Below are 18,992 nucleotides of genomic sequence, written 5' to 3'. Positions count from 1 at the left end.
AGAGTGAATAAGACCTGTGTGCTGCCAAGCTGTTTTATTACCCACATAAAACGCAAACCTTTTTGTTTGTCAAGATTTACATGGTTAGAGGATTATCGTAAATCACAATTAACAATAGTTTAGGAGATTAGGTTCATGAATTTTACATGTTATTAATCACCTTATCGAAATAGTGCCCGTCTAGGGTTTTACGCAGATTTATTTTTCTTCTTAGTACTTATCACTAACAAACATTTTGTCTATTTTCTTGTCTCCACCAGAAAGTAAACGCCATAAGGGCAAGGAGTTTGTTTTGCCAAAACAATGGTACAATATGTCTTTTATTTGTATGTATCCCTAGTACAGAATTTGGTACAAAGTGAGCCTCAGTAAATATTTGTTTAACGGGTAAATGAGAATGATAGGAGGGGAAAATCTTCCTCACGTAGCCAAGAAATGGTTTTTCAACTTACAAATTACATGCATACGAAGAGATCTCAAAACAACCCTGGGTAAGAGGCAGAGCCTGTTGTACCAACCTATTATACTAGCTAGTATTCACTGAACCTTGAAAATGTGTCATGGGGAGGTCACAAAGCAATGAAAGAACTCCTAAAATCCGGCCAGGCGGCTCTCCCACCTCGTGCGACTCAGCTCCTTTTGTAGATTTCACATCCGCCGCAAGAAACCCGTTGGCTCCGGTCTGAAACTGCCAATTTGGCACACTATCTGGAAATAAATTCTTGACAAGAGGAAAGAAACGGGACGAAGGAATAATTTTTAATTCTCATACTACCCTCTTTCAATTTTAAAATAATTTTTTAACTGCTGCAAGTGAAACTGTTGAGAGAAAAACGAAGGTGAGCTCCGCTACCCAGAGCTAAAATGGCTGAAATGCCTTCTCTGCCCACACCCGCGATGGACGTTGACTGCGAGGCTCCCAACAATCCTCCACTGGCCCCGCCCCTACAACTAGGAACCCCTCCTTCCTACTACCCGCCCTTCCGTTAGGCCTCCGCTCATGATTGGCTGTCCGTAGTGTTTGCGACTTCTCCGGATGTTGCGTCACGCAGCGAGCTAAAGAGACTGCGCTCACAATCAGTAAGAGGTGGGCAGAGGGCGCGAGAGGTGGTGGTCGTTGCGTTTAGCCGGCCCGGAAGGGGAACTGCGCGCTTGAGTTGACCAGGGACTGAGGTAAGGCTCCCCCGGGCCGTGAGGCACCGCGATCCACCGTACTACTGACAACCGGCCCCGTTGGGCCGCTGCGTGTGTGTGGGGAGGACTGGAGGCGGCGGCGCTGCGGGCTGCGTCACGGGCTGGCGGCGTGTCAGGGCCGTCCTGCAGGTGACCGGGTGGAGGGGACGGCGACTTCGGGGCCTGGGGCAGGCGGGCAGGGGCCCGCTGTCTCTGCCTGCTTCTCCCTGGGCAGCGAGGTGCTGAATCATCCCCGCGGCCGGGCCGCCCAGGCGCCGCTGTGGTAGATAAGGGGGTGCCTGCGGCTGGTGTGCTGTGGAGTGCGTTGACTTTGGGAGGCTAGAGTTTTTGCTGCCGGGCTCTCATCCGAGTCTTGTGATCCGAGCTCATCGATGCACACGAAAGCGTACGGGGTCGGTAATAGTATCTATTTTGTAGTTAAGGCACCTGAGTCTCAGGGATCAAACATTCGCACGAGGCCACTTCTAGCCTATGATAGAAGTAGAATTCCCACTCTGGAGGCCTCTCTGAGCTGGTGCTCCTCAGTAGATGTGTTGAGGTATGAGAGGCACAGCATCTTTAGGCTGAGATGACGTAATGCCACGAAAGTGCTAGAATGATTCGGTTTTTTTCCAAAGAATAGGTGTCAGTTTTGCACACCCCTCGCAGATCCCGTGGCAGAGTTGGAAATACATTCAGATAGGTATTTAAAAGCAAAGATTCTTAGCTTTTGGGGTGCTAGTTAAAATACATATTACTGTGTCTTATTCCAAGGGGTTAAATCATTAGGACCGAAGTTAGACCTAGGAATCTACATCTTTAAGGTACATCTCAGGTGGTTTCAATACTTTGAATATTTTTACATCATATTTTGAAGGGAAGTAATACTTCGCATGCTTGGTTTCCACCGATGTTTATAACCTTGCAATGTAGTATGACCTTGAAGAGTTAATCACTTCTTGGATGACATTTTTCCTCTGCTCAGAAGTTATTCTTAGCCCTTTTTTAAATTTTCCCACTGAATGCTGGTATAAATCTTCAGACAAAACCACATGTATAAAATCCATCACACACCCCTTAATTCTCTTGATATTAAATCCACTCTGTATTGGACACATAAAAGTCATTCCTCTTGTTATTGTTCCGATTGGGATTTAAACCCATTTTGGTGGTCCATCCCAAACCAGTTCTGTGGGATGGATATCTTGAACTAACAAGGGACAAGCAGAGTATTCATCATTATCATTTTAAAAGGTCACTTTATTTCACCTTTTCTCCTAAGAGATGATTGGTTCTTTCTTAGAGCCGGTGGGTTGGTTAATGGGTGATTTTGTCTCTGTCTCTAACTAGCATTTCAGATCTGCTTGGTAAACCTGGTGCCCCACCATGCTGGCCGCAAGACTTGTGTGTCTCCGGACACTACCTTCCAGGGTTTTCCACCCAGCTCTCACCAGGGCCTCCCCTGTTGTGAAGAATTCCATCACGAAAAATCAGTGGCTCTTACCACCCAGCAGGGTAAAGATAATCTGAATATTTTTATATTGTCTGTCTCTCTGTATGCTCCTGGGACCATTTTTTTGACAGATTGTGAAGCTCCCTATTCTACCATTAGTGATTTACTGAAACAGCTGTGAAAATGTACCAAATCAGCTCTTTCTCCCTATTAGTGTTCTGTTCCATCTTTATCATATATGAAAAAGAACTCCTGTAACTTCTCCTTTACTTACAGCTCTTGGAATTTCTCATTCAGAGAATTTAGAGTAATTTGTGAAGGGTTGAGAGCTGTATGGTTCAACAGAGAGATCGTGGAGCCTATTTTCAAAAGCTTAAGAATATTACAATTTGGCCAATAACTTATTAATAAGTTACTAAACATGTCATTTCAGCTCTTGTTTAGAGAATGGTAAAACAAAATCTGTCAAGTTAGAGAGAAACCCATTTCCTTTTGTAGTAGATTTCTGCTCTAGCATTCAAATTAGGAGTATAAATTTTGAAATGTGAGGTAGATAAGGAAATATACAGAAGCTAGAAGAGACAACTTTTTTCTCTTAAATTAACTGTTCCACTGTTGAAAAAGAGCTAAAATAGAGGTAGTAGTCATCCATCCCTTTGGCTTTGTGTTAAAGGAAGGATTGAGCCCATTTCCCAGATGAAAAAATGCAGCTAATACTTACTGAATGCGTATCTTTTAAAAGTTAGTGTTTAAAATATGATAATTCTAGAGATATAAATAAAATTTGTAGTTTATGAAATAAACAGTTCTGAAACCTGAACTAAGAAGTTAGGTTGTAATGAATTAGTGAATCACTTCGAAGATAGAGCACAAGTAGGGTCTACATTTAATTTTTTAGATTGGCTAACATACTTTCATAGTGAAGTATGTATGACTTACATACATAGAAAGTACCAAGTTACATTATACAGAGTTTTCTAGGATGATGAGATTCTCTGTTTTATTTTGTTGTTAACATTCTTTTGGTGTGGGTGGTGTGTGTCTTTGTTTCCATGTGTATCAGGAATATGCCACCAAGACAAGACTTGGAATTCGTCGTGGGAAAACTAGCCAAGAACTCAAGGAGGCAGCTTTGGAGCCATCACTGGAAAAAATATTTAAAAGTAGGTGCCAGCCTTTAGTAAACTCGTGTTTTAAAAAAAGGTCCATGAACGGCCTCCTTAAGGTATATGCAAACTTGTACATATGTGCATTTTGTGAGAATAAGGGCAGTCATCCTCAGGTATCTGATGACCCTGAAAAGGTTGATACTTCACACTGAGCTCAGTGGTCCCCAGTCACGTTTCTTCCAGAAAAAAATTTTACTTTCACCATTTTTTTTAAGAATTATTAAGTAATGTGCCGTGATCTGAAAGTTATAATCTGTTATTGAAGTTCATTTGAAGCCACGTAGAATCTTACTTCAAACATAATATTTGTATATGTTTCAGGTCAAGAGTAAATCACCAAAACATAGATGTTAATAAAAAGCTAGTTGTTCAAGAGGGGTCATCTTGATTGACTGCCCATTTAGGGCCTCTCAGGAAGCAATACCCTAATGACATCAGTTTGGTTCACAGTTTGGATTTCAGCTTTGCAAGTTCAGAATCTAGATTGGTAATCTACCCAAAATCAAAGAACACTACTGCTCCTTAACAGCCTTGCAAAAGGTCAATACCCATCTTCCCTGACTTAAAATGGAGTTATGTCCTGATAAACCCATCATAAGTTGAAGATGTCCTGAAGTTCAAAATATATTTAATATACCTAACTTACCAAATATCATAGATTAGCCTAGCCTACCTTAAGCCTGTTCAGAATACTTAACATTAACCTACAGTTGGGCAAAATTATCTAACACTAAGCCTATTTTATAATTAAGTGTTGAATCCTTCCTGTGATTTATTGAATCCTGAAAGTGAAAAATAGAATTGTTGGGTGAGTACAGAATGGTTATAAGTGTATCGGCTGTTTACCCTCATGATCAACTCGCTGACTGGGTGCCGCTGCCCAGCATCACAAGGGAGTATCGTACTGCATGACAGTAGCCCAGGAAAAGATCAAAATTAAAAATTCAAAGTACAGTTTCTACTTGAATGCATATTGTTTTTTAAAAATCTTAAGTTGGGGACGGGACCATCTGTATTTTAAAATGGGAGAGAGCCCCAGTTGGCATCCCTCAGGGCATTTCTGTCGGTCAGTTGGCCCTAGAAACCAAACTATATGAATCATAGCAACAGTGTAGTAACATTCTTAGGGAACAAACTTTGACTAAAGGGAGCAAGATGCTCTTTGTGAATACCTCCATCCAGTTAAGAGTTGATAAATTATTTCCTCTCGGTACTCTAAAAACCAAGAGCACACTCTCCCTTGATCCTGCTGCATAAACACTAATTACATTTTTCTTTGGTTCATTTTTTTCTTGACTCCATGTAAAGCATCATCTTTGTTTAAAGCACTTTAGACACAATATTAAATATAACGTGATGTTAACATGTTTTTCTCATCTTTATTTTCTAAGAGTGTCACGAGAACACACATCTCTTATGAATAAAATAACATACATCACAGAAGTACCCCTACATCTACAGATACAACACCTCCGCAAATTTTGTTAGAGTGAACTTAAAGATTAATTAAGTCTAATCATTTTAGTCAAGACAGCAGTATTAACTTGCATTTCCTCCTGTGTTCTTCAGTTGATCAGATGGGAAGATGGTTTATTGCTGGAGGGGCTGCTGTTGGTCTTGGAGCTTTGTGCTACTATGGCTTGGGAATGTCTAATGAGATTGGAGCTCTTGAAAAAGCCGTGTAAGTAAATTGTTCTCAAACAATTCGTGCCTTAAAGGTTCCAGTTTTCTTCTTATCCTTATCTTTCACCACTTTTGGAGTATTTTATGTCCAGTGTTCCAACTATGTGGAAATATACATGAAAAAAAATAGAATCTCTCATTTCCTTGGCATATATTTATTCAAACAATAAATAAAAATCTTTTACCAAGGTTATATATGTTTAAGCAAGAAGCAAATGTGTTGTTTTGTATATGTGCCAAGGGCTTATATGTTTTATATTACTTAATTTTTTATGGTAACTCCAACATGCATCATTATTTCCATGATACTGGAATAAGATTTAGAGCAATAAAGTGATATTTCTCAAGATCTCCCACCTAGTAAATGATTCAACCAAAATTCACATTCATAATTCTATAAATTAACTGTGTTGTGTTTCTTACAGAATTTGGCCTCAGTATGTGAAGGATAGAATTCATACCACCTATATGTACTTAGCAGGAAGTATCGGCATAACAGCTTTGTCTGCCCTGGCAGTGAATAGAACTCCTGCCCTCATGAACTTCATGATGAGAGGCTCTTGGGTGGTAAGTTAGCTTGTTTTTGTTTTCCTTTCCCACTAAATAGCAAAAGATTAAATGAAAACTATCGGAGGAGGGGATTAAATGGAAAGAATACCTTACTATATTAAACAGATCTTTGTTCAAGTAATATATGAATTATTAGTGCAGCTGAAACAAAGTAGGAAATACCTTCTTAGGCAAGTCAGCTATTATTCCTTGTTGAATATGTATTTTAGTAGCAGCAAAGATGTTGGAACCTAAACTTACAGGAACATTCTACTTATCTAGCAGCAGATATCAAACAGCTCTATTTTGTAGTAATTTACTAAAAAATAAAGCCGATGAAAATCCATCTTATGTGGCACATATATACAGTGGAATATTAGCCATAAAAAGAAACGAAATTGAGTTATTTGTAGTGAGGTGGATGGACCTAGAGTCTGTCAGACAGAGTGAGTCAGAAAGAGGAAAACAAATACCGTATGCTAACACATATGGAATCTAAAAGAAAAAAAATGGTTCTGAAGAACTTAGGGGCAGGACAGGAATAAAGACGCAGACGCAGAGAATGGACGGGGAGGGGGAAGGGTAAGCTGGGACGAAGTGAGAGAGTGGCATGGACATATATACACTACCAAACGTAAAATAGATAGCTAGTGGGAAGCAGCCGCATAGCACAGGGTGATCAGATCAGCTCGGTGCTTTGTGACCACCTAGAGGGGTGGGATAGGGAGGGTGGGACGGAGACGCAAGAGGGAAGAGTTATGGGGATATATGTATACATATAGCTGATTCACTTTGTTATACAGCAGCAACTAATACACCATTGTAAAGCAATTATACTCCAATAAAGATGTTAAAAAAAAATCCATCTTAGAGGTCAGTGGAGAATAGCTGTCACAAAAACCCAAGCACTCTATACTACTAGGAGTAGAATAGTGCTGGCACTATTCTGAACTTTTCTTGACCCTATATAAGGTTTTATATTCAGTGAGAGTTTCTTGAGCATTTGTTGTTTTACTAGCATTTTTTTATTTTAGTAGGAGAGGACAGGGTAGTCGAGTTTTGTGAAAAAGAAACAGCTTGGGCAAAGGAGAGGAGGTAGTCATTACAAGTGACTTTATAATCCCATTCAAGTGAAGTTTAAGTGTTTGAGGTCTGGAATGTGAAGAAGACACAAATAGAAAGGGTGTGTTTGATTGCTGAGCTGAGGAGAGCACCTAAGCGGTTAGAGGCCATTGCAGATCTAGAACAGCAAAAGTATGATTTGTATTTGAGCTTTAAGAACTAATGTGGAAGAGACAGGAAGCAAGTGTACCAGCTGTGCCTTTTCAAGGTCTAAAATGATGGTAATGCAAACTAGAGCAACGAGTGTGAGACTGGAAGGGAATGGGAGATGGGAAAGTTTATATAACACACACTTCCCACAGCACATTCCCACTGATTCTTCCCATGGGCAACCCAGATCCCTATGACTTCCAAATCTGTAATGTTTCCACTATTCTGTACTTTCCAAAAGGAGAACCATTTGCAGTTGTGTAGCCATTTAGACACTTCAGTAGTAGGGTCTTGCTTCTCAGATGGGTGTCATGAGTCTCCTAGCCTAGAGGTTATTGAAGGCACAGAATCAACTTGTTGCATTCTCATCAGGTATGTCAGTTTTAATCAGAGGTAAACAATTTAAAGCAATGCTTTTGTAATAAAGCAAACATGAAAGATTAAAATATACAAAAGAGTTTAGCCCCTAAAATAAGACTTCAAGGAGGTTTTGTGCTTGGACCACCATATTCTCAGGTGCTTGTGGGCATAAGATCAGTCTCACCTGCCTTTAGGGCTGCTTAAGTAAAATAGTTTAGAAAGCCAGACAGGTGCTACAGAGAGGAAGAAGCCTTTGGGAGGTGACAGACATACACACAGATAATGTCAAAGTTTGTATCAAGTGCTTTTGGAACAGAGTAGAGACATCTGACACTGCTTATTACAGCCAGGGTACCTACCAGAAAAACTTTTCAGGCAAAGAGGTAATCCTTGAATATGTCAACCAGATAGGAAGGACGTATTTTTAGGCACAATAAACAAAATTAAAGAGGTGTGAAACTGGGGCATGTTTGCAGCCTACCAGTTCAGTGTACCTGGAGTGTAGAGTATGGGAAGGTAAAAGGCAAAAAATGAACCTGGATGATGAAGGACTTTAAAAGAAAAATATATAATTGTGTTAAATATCCTGAAAATGCTTTGCATAGAGATAGATGAAGTAGCTTTTAGTAATTGTTTCTCCATTGGAAGGTGGTGAAGTAGAACCCAGCGTGCTTTTCTGTGTTATGAGTGAAGGCTTTCGCATTCTCAGCAAAAACAGCTGTTATGTTTACCTGTACTTTACCTCAGAGGTTGACCGTTCAGATGCCCATGGGTTAGTCATAATGCAGATGAGTGAGGCAGGCCTGGTATGTCACGTGGGATTTTGGCATCTAGAGAAAGCCTTCCAACTAAATGCGTTCTCGCTCAATTGTTTTTTGAATAGTTGGCCAAACAAAACATCTGCTGCCTGATCTTGCCCAAGGGCTGCAAGTTTGCAATTTCTGCTTTAAATTTCCTGAAGATTGATTATCATCTTTCATTACAAACATTTCTTCCTTGTTATGTACAAGGAATATTTAAATGTATAACAATGGAAATCGAAGATAGACAAAGAAAGGGGATGAGGGCCAATTCAGCCAGAAAATTGGGAGGATAGAAATGTAGAATCTTATTTCTCATCTTTTCCATGTGCTGCTTTTTTTCAGGTTTTCATTTAGCAAATATAGAGTTTGAGACAATGTGAGAGAGATATATATATATATATATTCTAATTGGTGTATCATGACTAACTTTTTTAATGTTACTTGTGCTATACCAAAATAAATATAATTAAAAATAATTATTCTGGGATTTTTAAAGGGGTTTTGTTATACCTTTGTCTAACAAGAATAAAATTTTTTAAAGATGATGTTATCTTCCAGAGCTCTACTCATTCACTTAAAGTTGTCTGGAAAACTTTATGTATGATAGTAGGGGGTGCTCTTGCTAATTTGACCAAACTGAAATAAGCACAAGGCCTTTTAATGTGCTAGAAAAATATAGGATTCTGTTTATTACCCTTCATCTTTTTAAACATGGTTTATTGGAGGGACTAACTGGACTTGGAACCTGTGAGTTTCTACTTTGTTGTTGTATAAGGATCAATTTTTCTTAGTAATACATGTCTTTCAGACAATTGGTGCAACCTTTGCAGCCATGATTGGAGCTGGAATGCTGGTCCAGTCGATATCATATGACCAGAGCCCAGGCCCAAAGCATCTTGCTTGGTTACTACATTCTGGTATGTTCTGTTTTACAATTGTTGTTAAACAATCTTAAACACTGCCTTTTTTGATGGCTCTTCACAGTCGTAAATGATATGTACACAATTTAATTAAGCCTCATGTCTGCTAAATAGTTACGGTTTTCTGCACTTATTCCTGGTAGTATTATTGCCAGATCTCCACTCTGGAAAGTTAATGATTCTGATACTAAGACCATGGACAGCCCCAGTATTACACTTGCCTCTGGTGACAGTCTAGTATATGCAGAGATTTCCTTTTATGTGTTTTGTCTAATACCAGTAGGATTTCAGATCTGATACACATCACTTGAGAATTGTTCTTGTTGTATATCTTTAGAAAAATAAGAAACTGGGGGTCTCTACCAGAGAAGGAGGACGTAAGATGTGTGAAAGAATAGGAGCAGAGGTTTTTGCAGTGGAGCATTGGGAAGAAGAAAGCAGTCAAAAAGATCTTTGGAAATTCACTTTTGTGTGTGATGTGGTTAGCTGGGTCAGTAGATAGTTTTTGGCACAAAGTTACTGTGGGCAGGACAGAGGCTGCCCAACCCTGGTATTGTGGAACAGTATTAATATTCCTTTACGTATATGTAATATTTTCCCTAATTATGGAAAGACAAATATTTTAAAGTTTACATGAAGTATTTTCCATTGCAAGTATCCCAGGGTATTGTGCCTCTGGGTTGAGTAAAGAACACCAGATGCAGAAACAAAAATGCTCTAGATGCATGATCTTTACCACAAGCCAAGAGAAATTTTATAAGCATTTCCATGAAAATTCCAGGGAGACAGACTGAAATGTTTTTAACGTGGGTTAATAAATGGAAATTAGTTTTGGGGTACCCAGTATGATGAATTTCCAGTGTGAAATATATCATTTGTATTCTTCATGTGCTGGCTTTGTTTTGGTGAATGTGAGAGAGCATGACTTCCCAGCCTTGGTTTTCAAGCCTCTCTTCCATTAGGTCTTAGGTAATTCAACCATAGATATTTTCCATGGACCTTTACAAGACAGAACTTTTGTGGTTGGGAGGGCGATGGTCCCAATATTTTCTTCTAATACCAGTAACCTGCTTTTAAGAAAAAAAATACTTAAAACGTAGTGTGTGCATTTGCTATAAAATTTAATATCTCTTAGTGCCATATAAATATTCAAGGATTATTCAACGTCTTAGCCAGTAAATAGAGTTCTACACCTGTTTCCCATTTTAGACACTGTTTCCTTGAATAAACAGGTTCAGTGTCATTTTATCTCTGATAAATAGTAGATCCACTTGTTGAATTAAAGTAGCTATGTAGTTTTAATTCGAGCTAGAATAAGTAAGCCTTTCTACCTGTGTTGCTTAGAAAACCTCTTCTTATCTGATATTATTGTAACATATAAATTACTTAAGTTCTGGGTGGTTTTTGGGGGGGTTTTTTTGGTTTGTTTTTTTTTTTGTGGTACGCAGGCCTCTCACTGTTGCCTCTCCCGTTGCGGAGCACAGGCTCTGGACGCGCAGACTTAGCGGCCATGGCTCACGGGCCCAGCCACTCCGCGGCATGTGGGATCTTCCCAGACCGGGGCACAAACCCGTGTCCCCTGCATCAGCAGGTGGACTCTCAACCACTGCGCCAGCAGGGAAGCCCAGTTCTGGGTGTCTTATGTGTGTTGGAGCGCAGTCCCCAAGGCCACCCATTCATTCAGCAATTTGTTAGATGGAGTCACAGGACTCAGCATATAGTTATACTCAGAGCTAAGGTTTATTACAGTGAAAGGATACACAACAGGATCAGAAAGGGAGAAAGATACAGGCAAAGTCTAGAGTGTGGAGAAATCCACACACAGGCTTTCAGTGCTGTCTCCCCCCTTTGAGGGCACACGGCAAGAATGCGAAATGTGCAGTAACATGTACAATGTTTCTGCCCAGGGAAGCCCATTAGAGACTCAGCACCCGAGGTTTTTATTGGGGGCTGACCATTTAGGGACCCTCCTAGCAACTACCAAAATCCAGACTCCCAGAAGGAAAGCAGGCATTCAGCATAACTCATTTTTTGCATAAATAGTCTAACCCTAAGGTTAGAGAATGGTTCCAGTGCCAAGTTCTCAGATGCCAGCCAAGGACTAACCTTGCAAGCAGGTCTCGGTAAAGGTAGGCTTAGGTCTGCTGTGTTAACCCTTTCTTGCGCAGTATGAATGCCATTTTTTTCTTTTTTTAATTTGTTTTCAGAATTTGCTTTATTCTTCATAAACATCTTGGGAAGCTGTGTGTGCAGGCATTAGCCTGTCCATATGTTCATGGATGAGGAAGCTGAGGCTGGGTGAAGTCACACAGCAGGAAGTGCCAAAGTCAAGACTGACACCCCCAATGTTATTCCTTTTTTTCTTTTCTTTTTTTTTCCATAAATTTATTATTTATTTGTTTATTTTTGGCTGCATTGGGCCTTCGTTGCTATGCGCAGGCTTTTCCCTAGTTGCGATAAGTGGGGGCTGCTCTTCGTTGTGGTGTGCGGGCTTCTCATTGCAGTGGCTTCTCTTGTTGCGGAGCATGGGCTCTAGGCACGTGGGCTTCAGTAGTTGTGGCACGCAGGCTCAGTAGTTGTGGCTTGTGGCTTCTAGAGCGCAGGCTCAGCAGTTGTGGCGCACAGGCTTAGTTGCTCCGCGGCATGTGGGATCTTCCTGGACCAGGGCTCGAACCCATGTCTCCTGCACTGGCAGGTGGATTCTTAACCACTGCGCCACCAGGGAAGCCCCCAATGTTATTTCTTAAAGTCCAACTCTCTGTCTAATTCTTCATTCACTGGCATGATGGAGTTTCAGACCCCTTTAATCCAAAGTGGATGACCTAAGGGCAACCACTCACAGAGTCAAAGAGACATCAAAGCCAGGTTTTGACCCAGGATAAACATCCCAATGCATTCTATTTTCATTTTTCATACAGATGTTTAATACCTTGTGGACACAGCTGTGGTCTCAATCAGGCCTAAGTGATATTGTGCAAGAATTACTGAAACGCTCGCTGAAAGCTAGTCTCTTCTGTGTTTTTCCCCTGCTTTATTGAGATATAACTGATACATGATATTGTATAAGTTTAAGGCATACAACATGTTGATTTGACACATTTATATATTACAAAATGATTACTACCATAGCATTAACCTTCATTTCGTATTTACCGTATCTTTTTTATGATGAGAACATTGAAGATCTACTCTCTTAGCAGCATTTATGATGTGGTATTATTAGCTGTAATCATGATGTACATTACGTCCTCAAACTTGTTAATCATAACTGGAAGCTTGTACCCCTTGACAGGTATCTCCGCATTTTCGTCTCTCCCCAGCCCGTAGTAACCACCACTATGCTCTGTGTTTCTCTGTTTGACTTTTTTAGATTCCACGTATAAGTGAGATCATACGATATTTGTCTTTCTCTGTCCGACTTATTTCACTTAGCATAATGCCCTCAAGATCCATCTGTATTGTCAAGAAGTGCAACATTTCATTCTTTTTTGAGTCTGAATAATATTCCATTGTTTATATATACCGCATCTTCTTTATCCATCCATCCATTGACAAACACTTGGGTTGTTTTCATATCCTGATTTCAGTTCCTTTGCTTATAAACCCAGAATTGAGATTGCTGGATCATATGATAGTTGTGTTTATTTTTTGAGGAACCTTCATACTTGTTTTCCCCAGTGGATGTACTAATTTCCTGAAGGGCAGTTTTCATTCACAATAATAATGTTGAGCTATTCTTTTTAGTTTTGTAATTGATTTGTCCTTAAGCAGCAAACATCTATTGCCATTTAAGATTTCTATCAGTATCATTGGAAAAAATCTCAATAATCTCCTTGAAAGTTTTTCTTAAAATTTTGCTGTCAGTTGCAAAACTGATAGGAATTCTGATAGAAATGTCATACAGACGAATTTCTATCCAATGTCTTTCCTAGAGCAAAAAATTTTTTAATTTTTCATCATCATGTGATAAAATATGCCCTATTACTTGATCTAGAAATGTTAGTCTCAAGAGACACACTGGTATTAAAATTTCAGTGTGAAGGTAGCTCTGTGCTTATTCCATGAGTTCAACTATGCACATTTAATGTTTAAGAAAAGGGTATAGTTGAGAATTCTCTGGCTGTCTAGTGGTTAGGACTCTGTGCTTCCACTGTAGGGGACCCAGGTTCAATCCTTGGTTGGGGAACGAAGATCCCACAAGTCACATGGTACTGCCAAAAAAAAAAAAAAGAAAAGGGTATAGCTTGTTCTACTCAATACGGAAAGAATGCCTTATCTGAGATCTGTTTTTTTTAAATAAAAGATTTCTATTTACCTTTGCTAATGAAATTATTGTTACTATCCTTTGGGTGGACATGTTTATAAATATCTAACAACTAAAATTGCTTTTTCCAGCTGTGATTACATTCCCTATTACACAAGGTAACAGCAGCATCTGTCCGTGAAGTTCCTACTTTAAGATTAGCATCATATACTTATTCTTTCCTTTTACTGTGTTCTCTTTCAGCACAGTAGATTTGACCTTCATTTATTTTAAGCCTTTCATCTCAGTTCTTCCAAATGTGAATATTGTTATAAAGACTATTGGTAGACTCAGATCCAAATAATGAACTACACTGAATTTGACTTAGTTACTAAAACTCTAGATTAGTGTTTTTACTTGTGTGAGTTTTGACTGATTGACTAGGAATCGTGTTAGTTGTGATTTAGAATTTAGGTAGGTACAAGTTTTAGTTGTGGGGTTTGGGGATAGTGTCACCTAAATAAGGAGAAGACTTTTTGTAATCATATTGTTTAACTATAAGCTACAATATGTTCAGATGGCATGTTAGAAGAAGCATTTTCCTTTTGGTTGTTGTTTAGTAAATATTTAACTGCCTGCTTGCTCTTTCTCCAGGTGTGATGGGTGCAGTGGTGGCTCCTCTGACGATATTAGGGGGGCCTCTTCTCATCAGAGCCGCATGGTACACAGCTGGTGTTGTGGGAGGCCTCTCCACTGTGGCCATGTGTGCACCCAGTGAGAAGTTTTTGAACATGGGAGCACCCCTGGGCGTGGGCCTGGGTGTCGTCTTTGTGTCCTCACTAGGTAAGCCACTGTGCTTTGACGCTTGGTTCTTGGTTCATGATGTCCTAAAATCATCTGACATACTCAGGTATCCTAATGGAGAGAATTTAGTAAGTGTCATTTTTAAAAGTTGGTTAAAACATATATGCTAATTTGACTGGATTTGCTTGTTTGGCATCATGGCAAACCATTATTATTGGTTTTACCAAATACATGTAAAATGGGAAAGTTGGTCTGGAGAACATGAAAATTGCTCTGATGCAGGAACTTTCCTATAATGTGGGCAAGTGACCCATTGCAAGAATGAGTATAATGGGTTTTGAACTGAATGTATGTAAAATTAGAGCACATACTCGGATGTTTCCCTATCTGTGCAACATGCCAAAGAAGAAAATTTTTTAAGTGATGCTGACTGTAAATCCAGGTACAGAAAAATCCTTTTTCCCAGAAAAACTTTTTTTCCCCATTTTGATTTCAGGATCTATGTTTCTTCCACCTACCACTGTGGCTGGCGCCACGCTGTACTCGGTAGCAATTTATGGTGGATTAGTTCTTTTCAGCATGTTTCTTCTGTATGATACACAGAAAGTAATCAAGCGTGCAGAAGTAGTACCAGTGTATGGAGTTCAAAAATACGATCCCATCAATTCGTAAGTAGCCTTTAATGTCTTTTCTTTGTTGCATAAGGACATTTGTGTTTCTTTGGCCTATTTTGTTTTATGACTGTGTTAGTTTCCAAGGACTGCTATAACAAATTATATAAACTGGCTGATTTAAAACAACAGAAATTTATTCTCTCATAGTTCCAGAGTCCAGAAGTCTGAAATCAAGGTATCATCAGGGTTGGTACCTTCTGAGGGCCCTAGGGGAGAATCTCCTCCATGCCTCTCTCCTAGCTTCTTGTCATGGCCAGCCATCCTTGGCATTCCTTGGCTTGTAGATATATCACTCTAATCTTTACTCCTGTCCTCATATGATGTTCTCCCTGTATCTCTGTCTCTTATAATGATGCCATATTGAATTAAGGCTCACCCTTCTCCAGTATTACCTCCTCTTAACTCACATCTTAATTATAATCGCAAAGACCCTATTCCCAAGTAACGTCACATTCACAGGTACCACAGATTAGGACTTGAACATATCTTTTGAGTTCAACCTGCAACAATGACTTTGTTGAATTTTACTATTTTATTTCTGTTATTATTTGGTCTGTTCTCTTTCCTTAGTAAGCTATGTATACACAGAACATTTGATTATATTGCAACTAAGTGTAATAATTAGGTATATATTCAATTGATTCAGAGTATTTTACCTATTTTGTTAATTAGCCTTATAGTGCTTTTGTTGGTCAATTAATTTTGCGTGTGTGTTTGTGTAATTTATATTTAACAGACTTTAAAACTGAAGAAAAGATGTATTAGTCAAGTGTTATTTTTGGAAAGTGTACATAATTGAAATTTTTAATAGAAAAGCCTATTTTATTAAAAATTGGAAACACTTCAATTTTTAATTTTTTATTAAAAATTGAAAATTCCATTTTGGAGATATTCAACTGTAGCTGATGTTGTGTTGTACAATAATGCTTTTTCCTTTCCTTGGCCTCTCCACCAAAGTAGGTTATTTTATTTAAGTAATTTCCTTGAGTTTCATGGTGTCTATCACATTTTTTAAAGTCATTTATTTTTATTTCTTTAAAACTTAATGTAATGATTTTTTTAAACATTGCTATAATGCTCACAGATTTGTGGCAGGTTTTTTGGGGGTAATCAGGGGAGGCATTGAAGGGAGTGTGTTATATTTTTAAATGCCAGACTTGTGTCTGACACATTTTTGTGAAGGTGTTTCTTTGGTTTTTATTTTGATTATTTCAGTGTCTATCACCCATTTCTTTTCTTTTTAAAGCAAGATACTGTACTCATAGTAGAGTGTCAGAGAATATAATGATTTTTAAAACTGCCCTTTAACACTTAAAAGATTAATCTGCCAAAAGAAAAATCTTGATAGTTTTCTAGTCTAGGACTTCCTTAGTTGGCGTCTTTTTTAAAATTTCCATTTCATATACCTGGGACAAATAATCAGTGTTGCGCTTTCTTCTCTCCTACATTACGAAATAGTTTTTGTCATTGTTACAAGAATTACATCATATTTAACAGGCATGATTTCTTTTCTAGGATGCTGGGAATCTACATGGATACATTAAACATATTTATGCGAATTGCCAGTATTCTAGCAACTGGAGGCAACAGAAAGAAATGAAGTGACTCAGCTTCTGACTTCCTTAACACATCTGGCTTGTTTAATAGGGGCAGATATTCTTTAAATAGTTTGTGCAAGCAGCTTTCGTTGAAGTTTAGAAGATAAGAACTTGTCAACATGTTTCAGGTGTTCCAGTAATGTGATGCTTCAGGTCTGCTTTTTCTTCTGGAGAATAAATTCAGTAGTTCTCTTCCAAATAGCACACACATTTTCAATTCTTGTGTTTGAGTAATTCTAAAATGTTCTAATGAATATGAAAACCAAGTTTTGTGTTGCAGGAATTTAAGTATTTTATCTATTTTTAAATTTATTTGGTTAAGTGAAATTTAGCAAACTTGTATACCTGCATTTTTCATTTTGGATTGCAGAATATTAGCAAGTAATGTCATAAGTGATGTAGGGGTTTGGTAAAGGGACCAGAGAGAAGTAAAGCGACACCTGCAGTCTTTCTTTGAATACTTAGAACTTAGCGCTTGTGTAGTTGTGGTGAGCCAGTGAGGGGGTCTGGATGTTTGGAAACAAGTCATGGCTGTACATCTGCTGAACTTATCAGAAGCACTGAGCAGAAAACAAAGACATAGGTGATTCTCCAGGCTCTCCTTACGACGTGGATGTGATCATGTTTGGCTTCTCATTGTTTGACACTGTTAGGAGAGTCCACAGTGCTAATCATGTGGAGAATTCCTGTTACATATATTATGTGTGTGTGTAAGTCTTACTTTTGAATCGTCTAGTAGAACAAAACATCCTTAAAACACTCAGGAAAATAATATTCGAAGCAGGAAAATTGTTGCATTTTAAGTATACAAACAATATGTGCATAGTTGCTGAATATTTTTGCAAATTTATTGAAATGTTTAAAGGAATAAATGCTTGCCTTTCTTATCTCTTCAGGCTTTAACTTTTATATCAGAAAAGCCTATTCGTGGTTTACACTTGAGATTATGAAAGCAGTTTTCCCCCTCAGATTTAGTTTCTTGCATTCCCTCTCAGAGGAATCACTAAAAAAAGGAAGGCAGGGCTTCCCTGGTGGTGCAGTGGTTAAGAATCCGCCTGCCAATTCTGGGGACATGGGTTCGAGCCCTGGTCCGGGAAGATCCCACATACCGCTGAGCAACTAAGCCCGTGCACCACAGCTACTGAGCCTGCGCTCTAGAGCCCGCAAGCCACAACTACTGAGCCCGTGTGCCTAGAGCCCATGCTCCGCAACAAGAGAAGCCACCGCAATGAGAAGCCTGTGCACCTCGACGAAGAGTGGCCCCCGCTCGCTGCAACTAGAGAAAGCCCGCGCACAGCAACGAAGACCCAACGCAGCCAAAAATAAATAAATTAAATAAATAAATTTATTTAAAAAAAGAAGGCGGCAAAGCGAGGCTTCTTTCATGAACTATATCAATCAAAAATGTAATGGAGAAAATGCTTCACTAGAGTTTCCCCTAGCAGAATTCTCCTTTCCTCCATAGGCCATTATTTAACTCTCTTGTGCCATTTATAAGTTTTTTGATACAGAAGAGTTATTTTTGGAAGTTCTTATGAATGAAATAAGTGTATGATTATTGAGATAGTTGGTGTTTTGACAAATATTTACTACAGTAATCCATAAATAACTATTCTCCCCACCTCAAGTTACATAGGATGCCTATTTCTGAAATAATAATGGTTCTAGCCAGATGGTGATTGGTCTGTAATTTTTCCAGCTGAACCATATGCATGTTATTGAATAGGAGATTTGTTCAAGAAAGCAACTTAATCCCTTACTGATGTAGTATATAGAGTATGGTATGATTATAACTATGGTCCTTACAGCTAGACTGCATTTATCTGAACCCCAGCTCTTCCACTTATTCCTTACATGACCTTTGGCAAATGACTTAACCTCTCTGTGCCCATTTCCTTATCTGTAAGATGAAGATGATACAGAACCTACCTCAGGGTTAAGGTGAAATGTGCAGGCACTTAGTAAACGCTATGTAAGTTTTAGCTGCTGTTGCTGGCTGGTTTTGAAGGGTTTTTTCCTAAGAAAGATCTATGAGACTTCTGTGTGTTCCCTTCTCTACCGTAGCCCCTGTACAGTGTGATCTTAGAGTGAAATCTTACCGGTCCTGTTGTCAGTCACGTTTTAGCACACAAAGTTTATATCCTTATGTTGGGATGATATACACACAACACAAAATGATATAATTTCAACAGTGGTATCAGGCAAAGGCTTGTCTAGAAAATAAAGGGGGTTTTTTTGTTTATTTTTTTTAATGACAGCATTTTATTATAGCACTTTTTCTGATTTTGCTA

General features: G+C 38.9%; 1 protein-coding gene across 2 annotated transcripts; it reads left to right on the top strand.

The window, feature by feature from the left end:
- Window positions 1–1,037: 1,037 nt before the first annotated feature.
- GHITM (growth hormone inducible transmembrane protein) lies at window positions 1,038–16,905 on the top strand. 2 transcript variants are annotated; one of them, XM_019925760.2, is made up of 9 exons: window positions 1,038–1,173; window positions 2,524–2,688; window positions 3,690–3,789; window positions 5,365–5,476; window positions 5,904–6,045; window positions 9,271–9,379; window positions 14,280–14,468; window positions 14,926–15,097; window positions 16,619–16,905. In XM_019925760.2, the coding sequence occupies exons 2-9, from the start codon at window positions 2,560–2,562 to the stop codon at window positions 16,701–16,703; spliced, it is 1,038 nt and encodes a 345-aa protein (XP_019781319.1). In that variant the 5' UTR covers window positions 1,038–1,173; window positions 2,524–2,559; the 3' UTR covers window positions 16,704–16,905. The 2 variants fall into 2 exon arrangements, with proteins under 2 accessions (XP_019781319.1, XP_019781321.1); XM_019925762.3 differs by lacking the exon at window positions 1,038–1,173 and adding an exon at window positions 1,193–1,323.
- The last annotated feature ends 2,087 nt before the right edge of the window (window positions 16,906–18,992 follow it).

This window comes from Tursiops truncatus, chromosome 16 (assembly GCF_011762595.2).
Source record: "Tursiops truncatus isolate mTurTru1 chromosome 16, mTurTru1.mat.Y, whole genome shotgun sequence".
Lineage (NCBI taxonomy): Eukaryota > Metazoa > Chordata > Mammalia > Artiodactyla > Delphinidae > Tursiops > Tursiops truncatus.
Note: the sequence above shows the minus strand (reverse complement) of the source record. Positions and strands in the feature narration are given on the sequence as shown.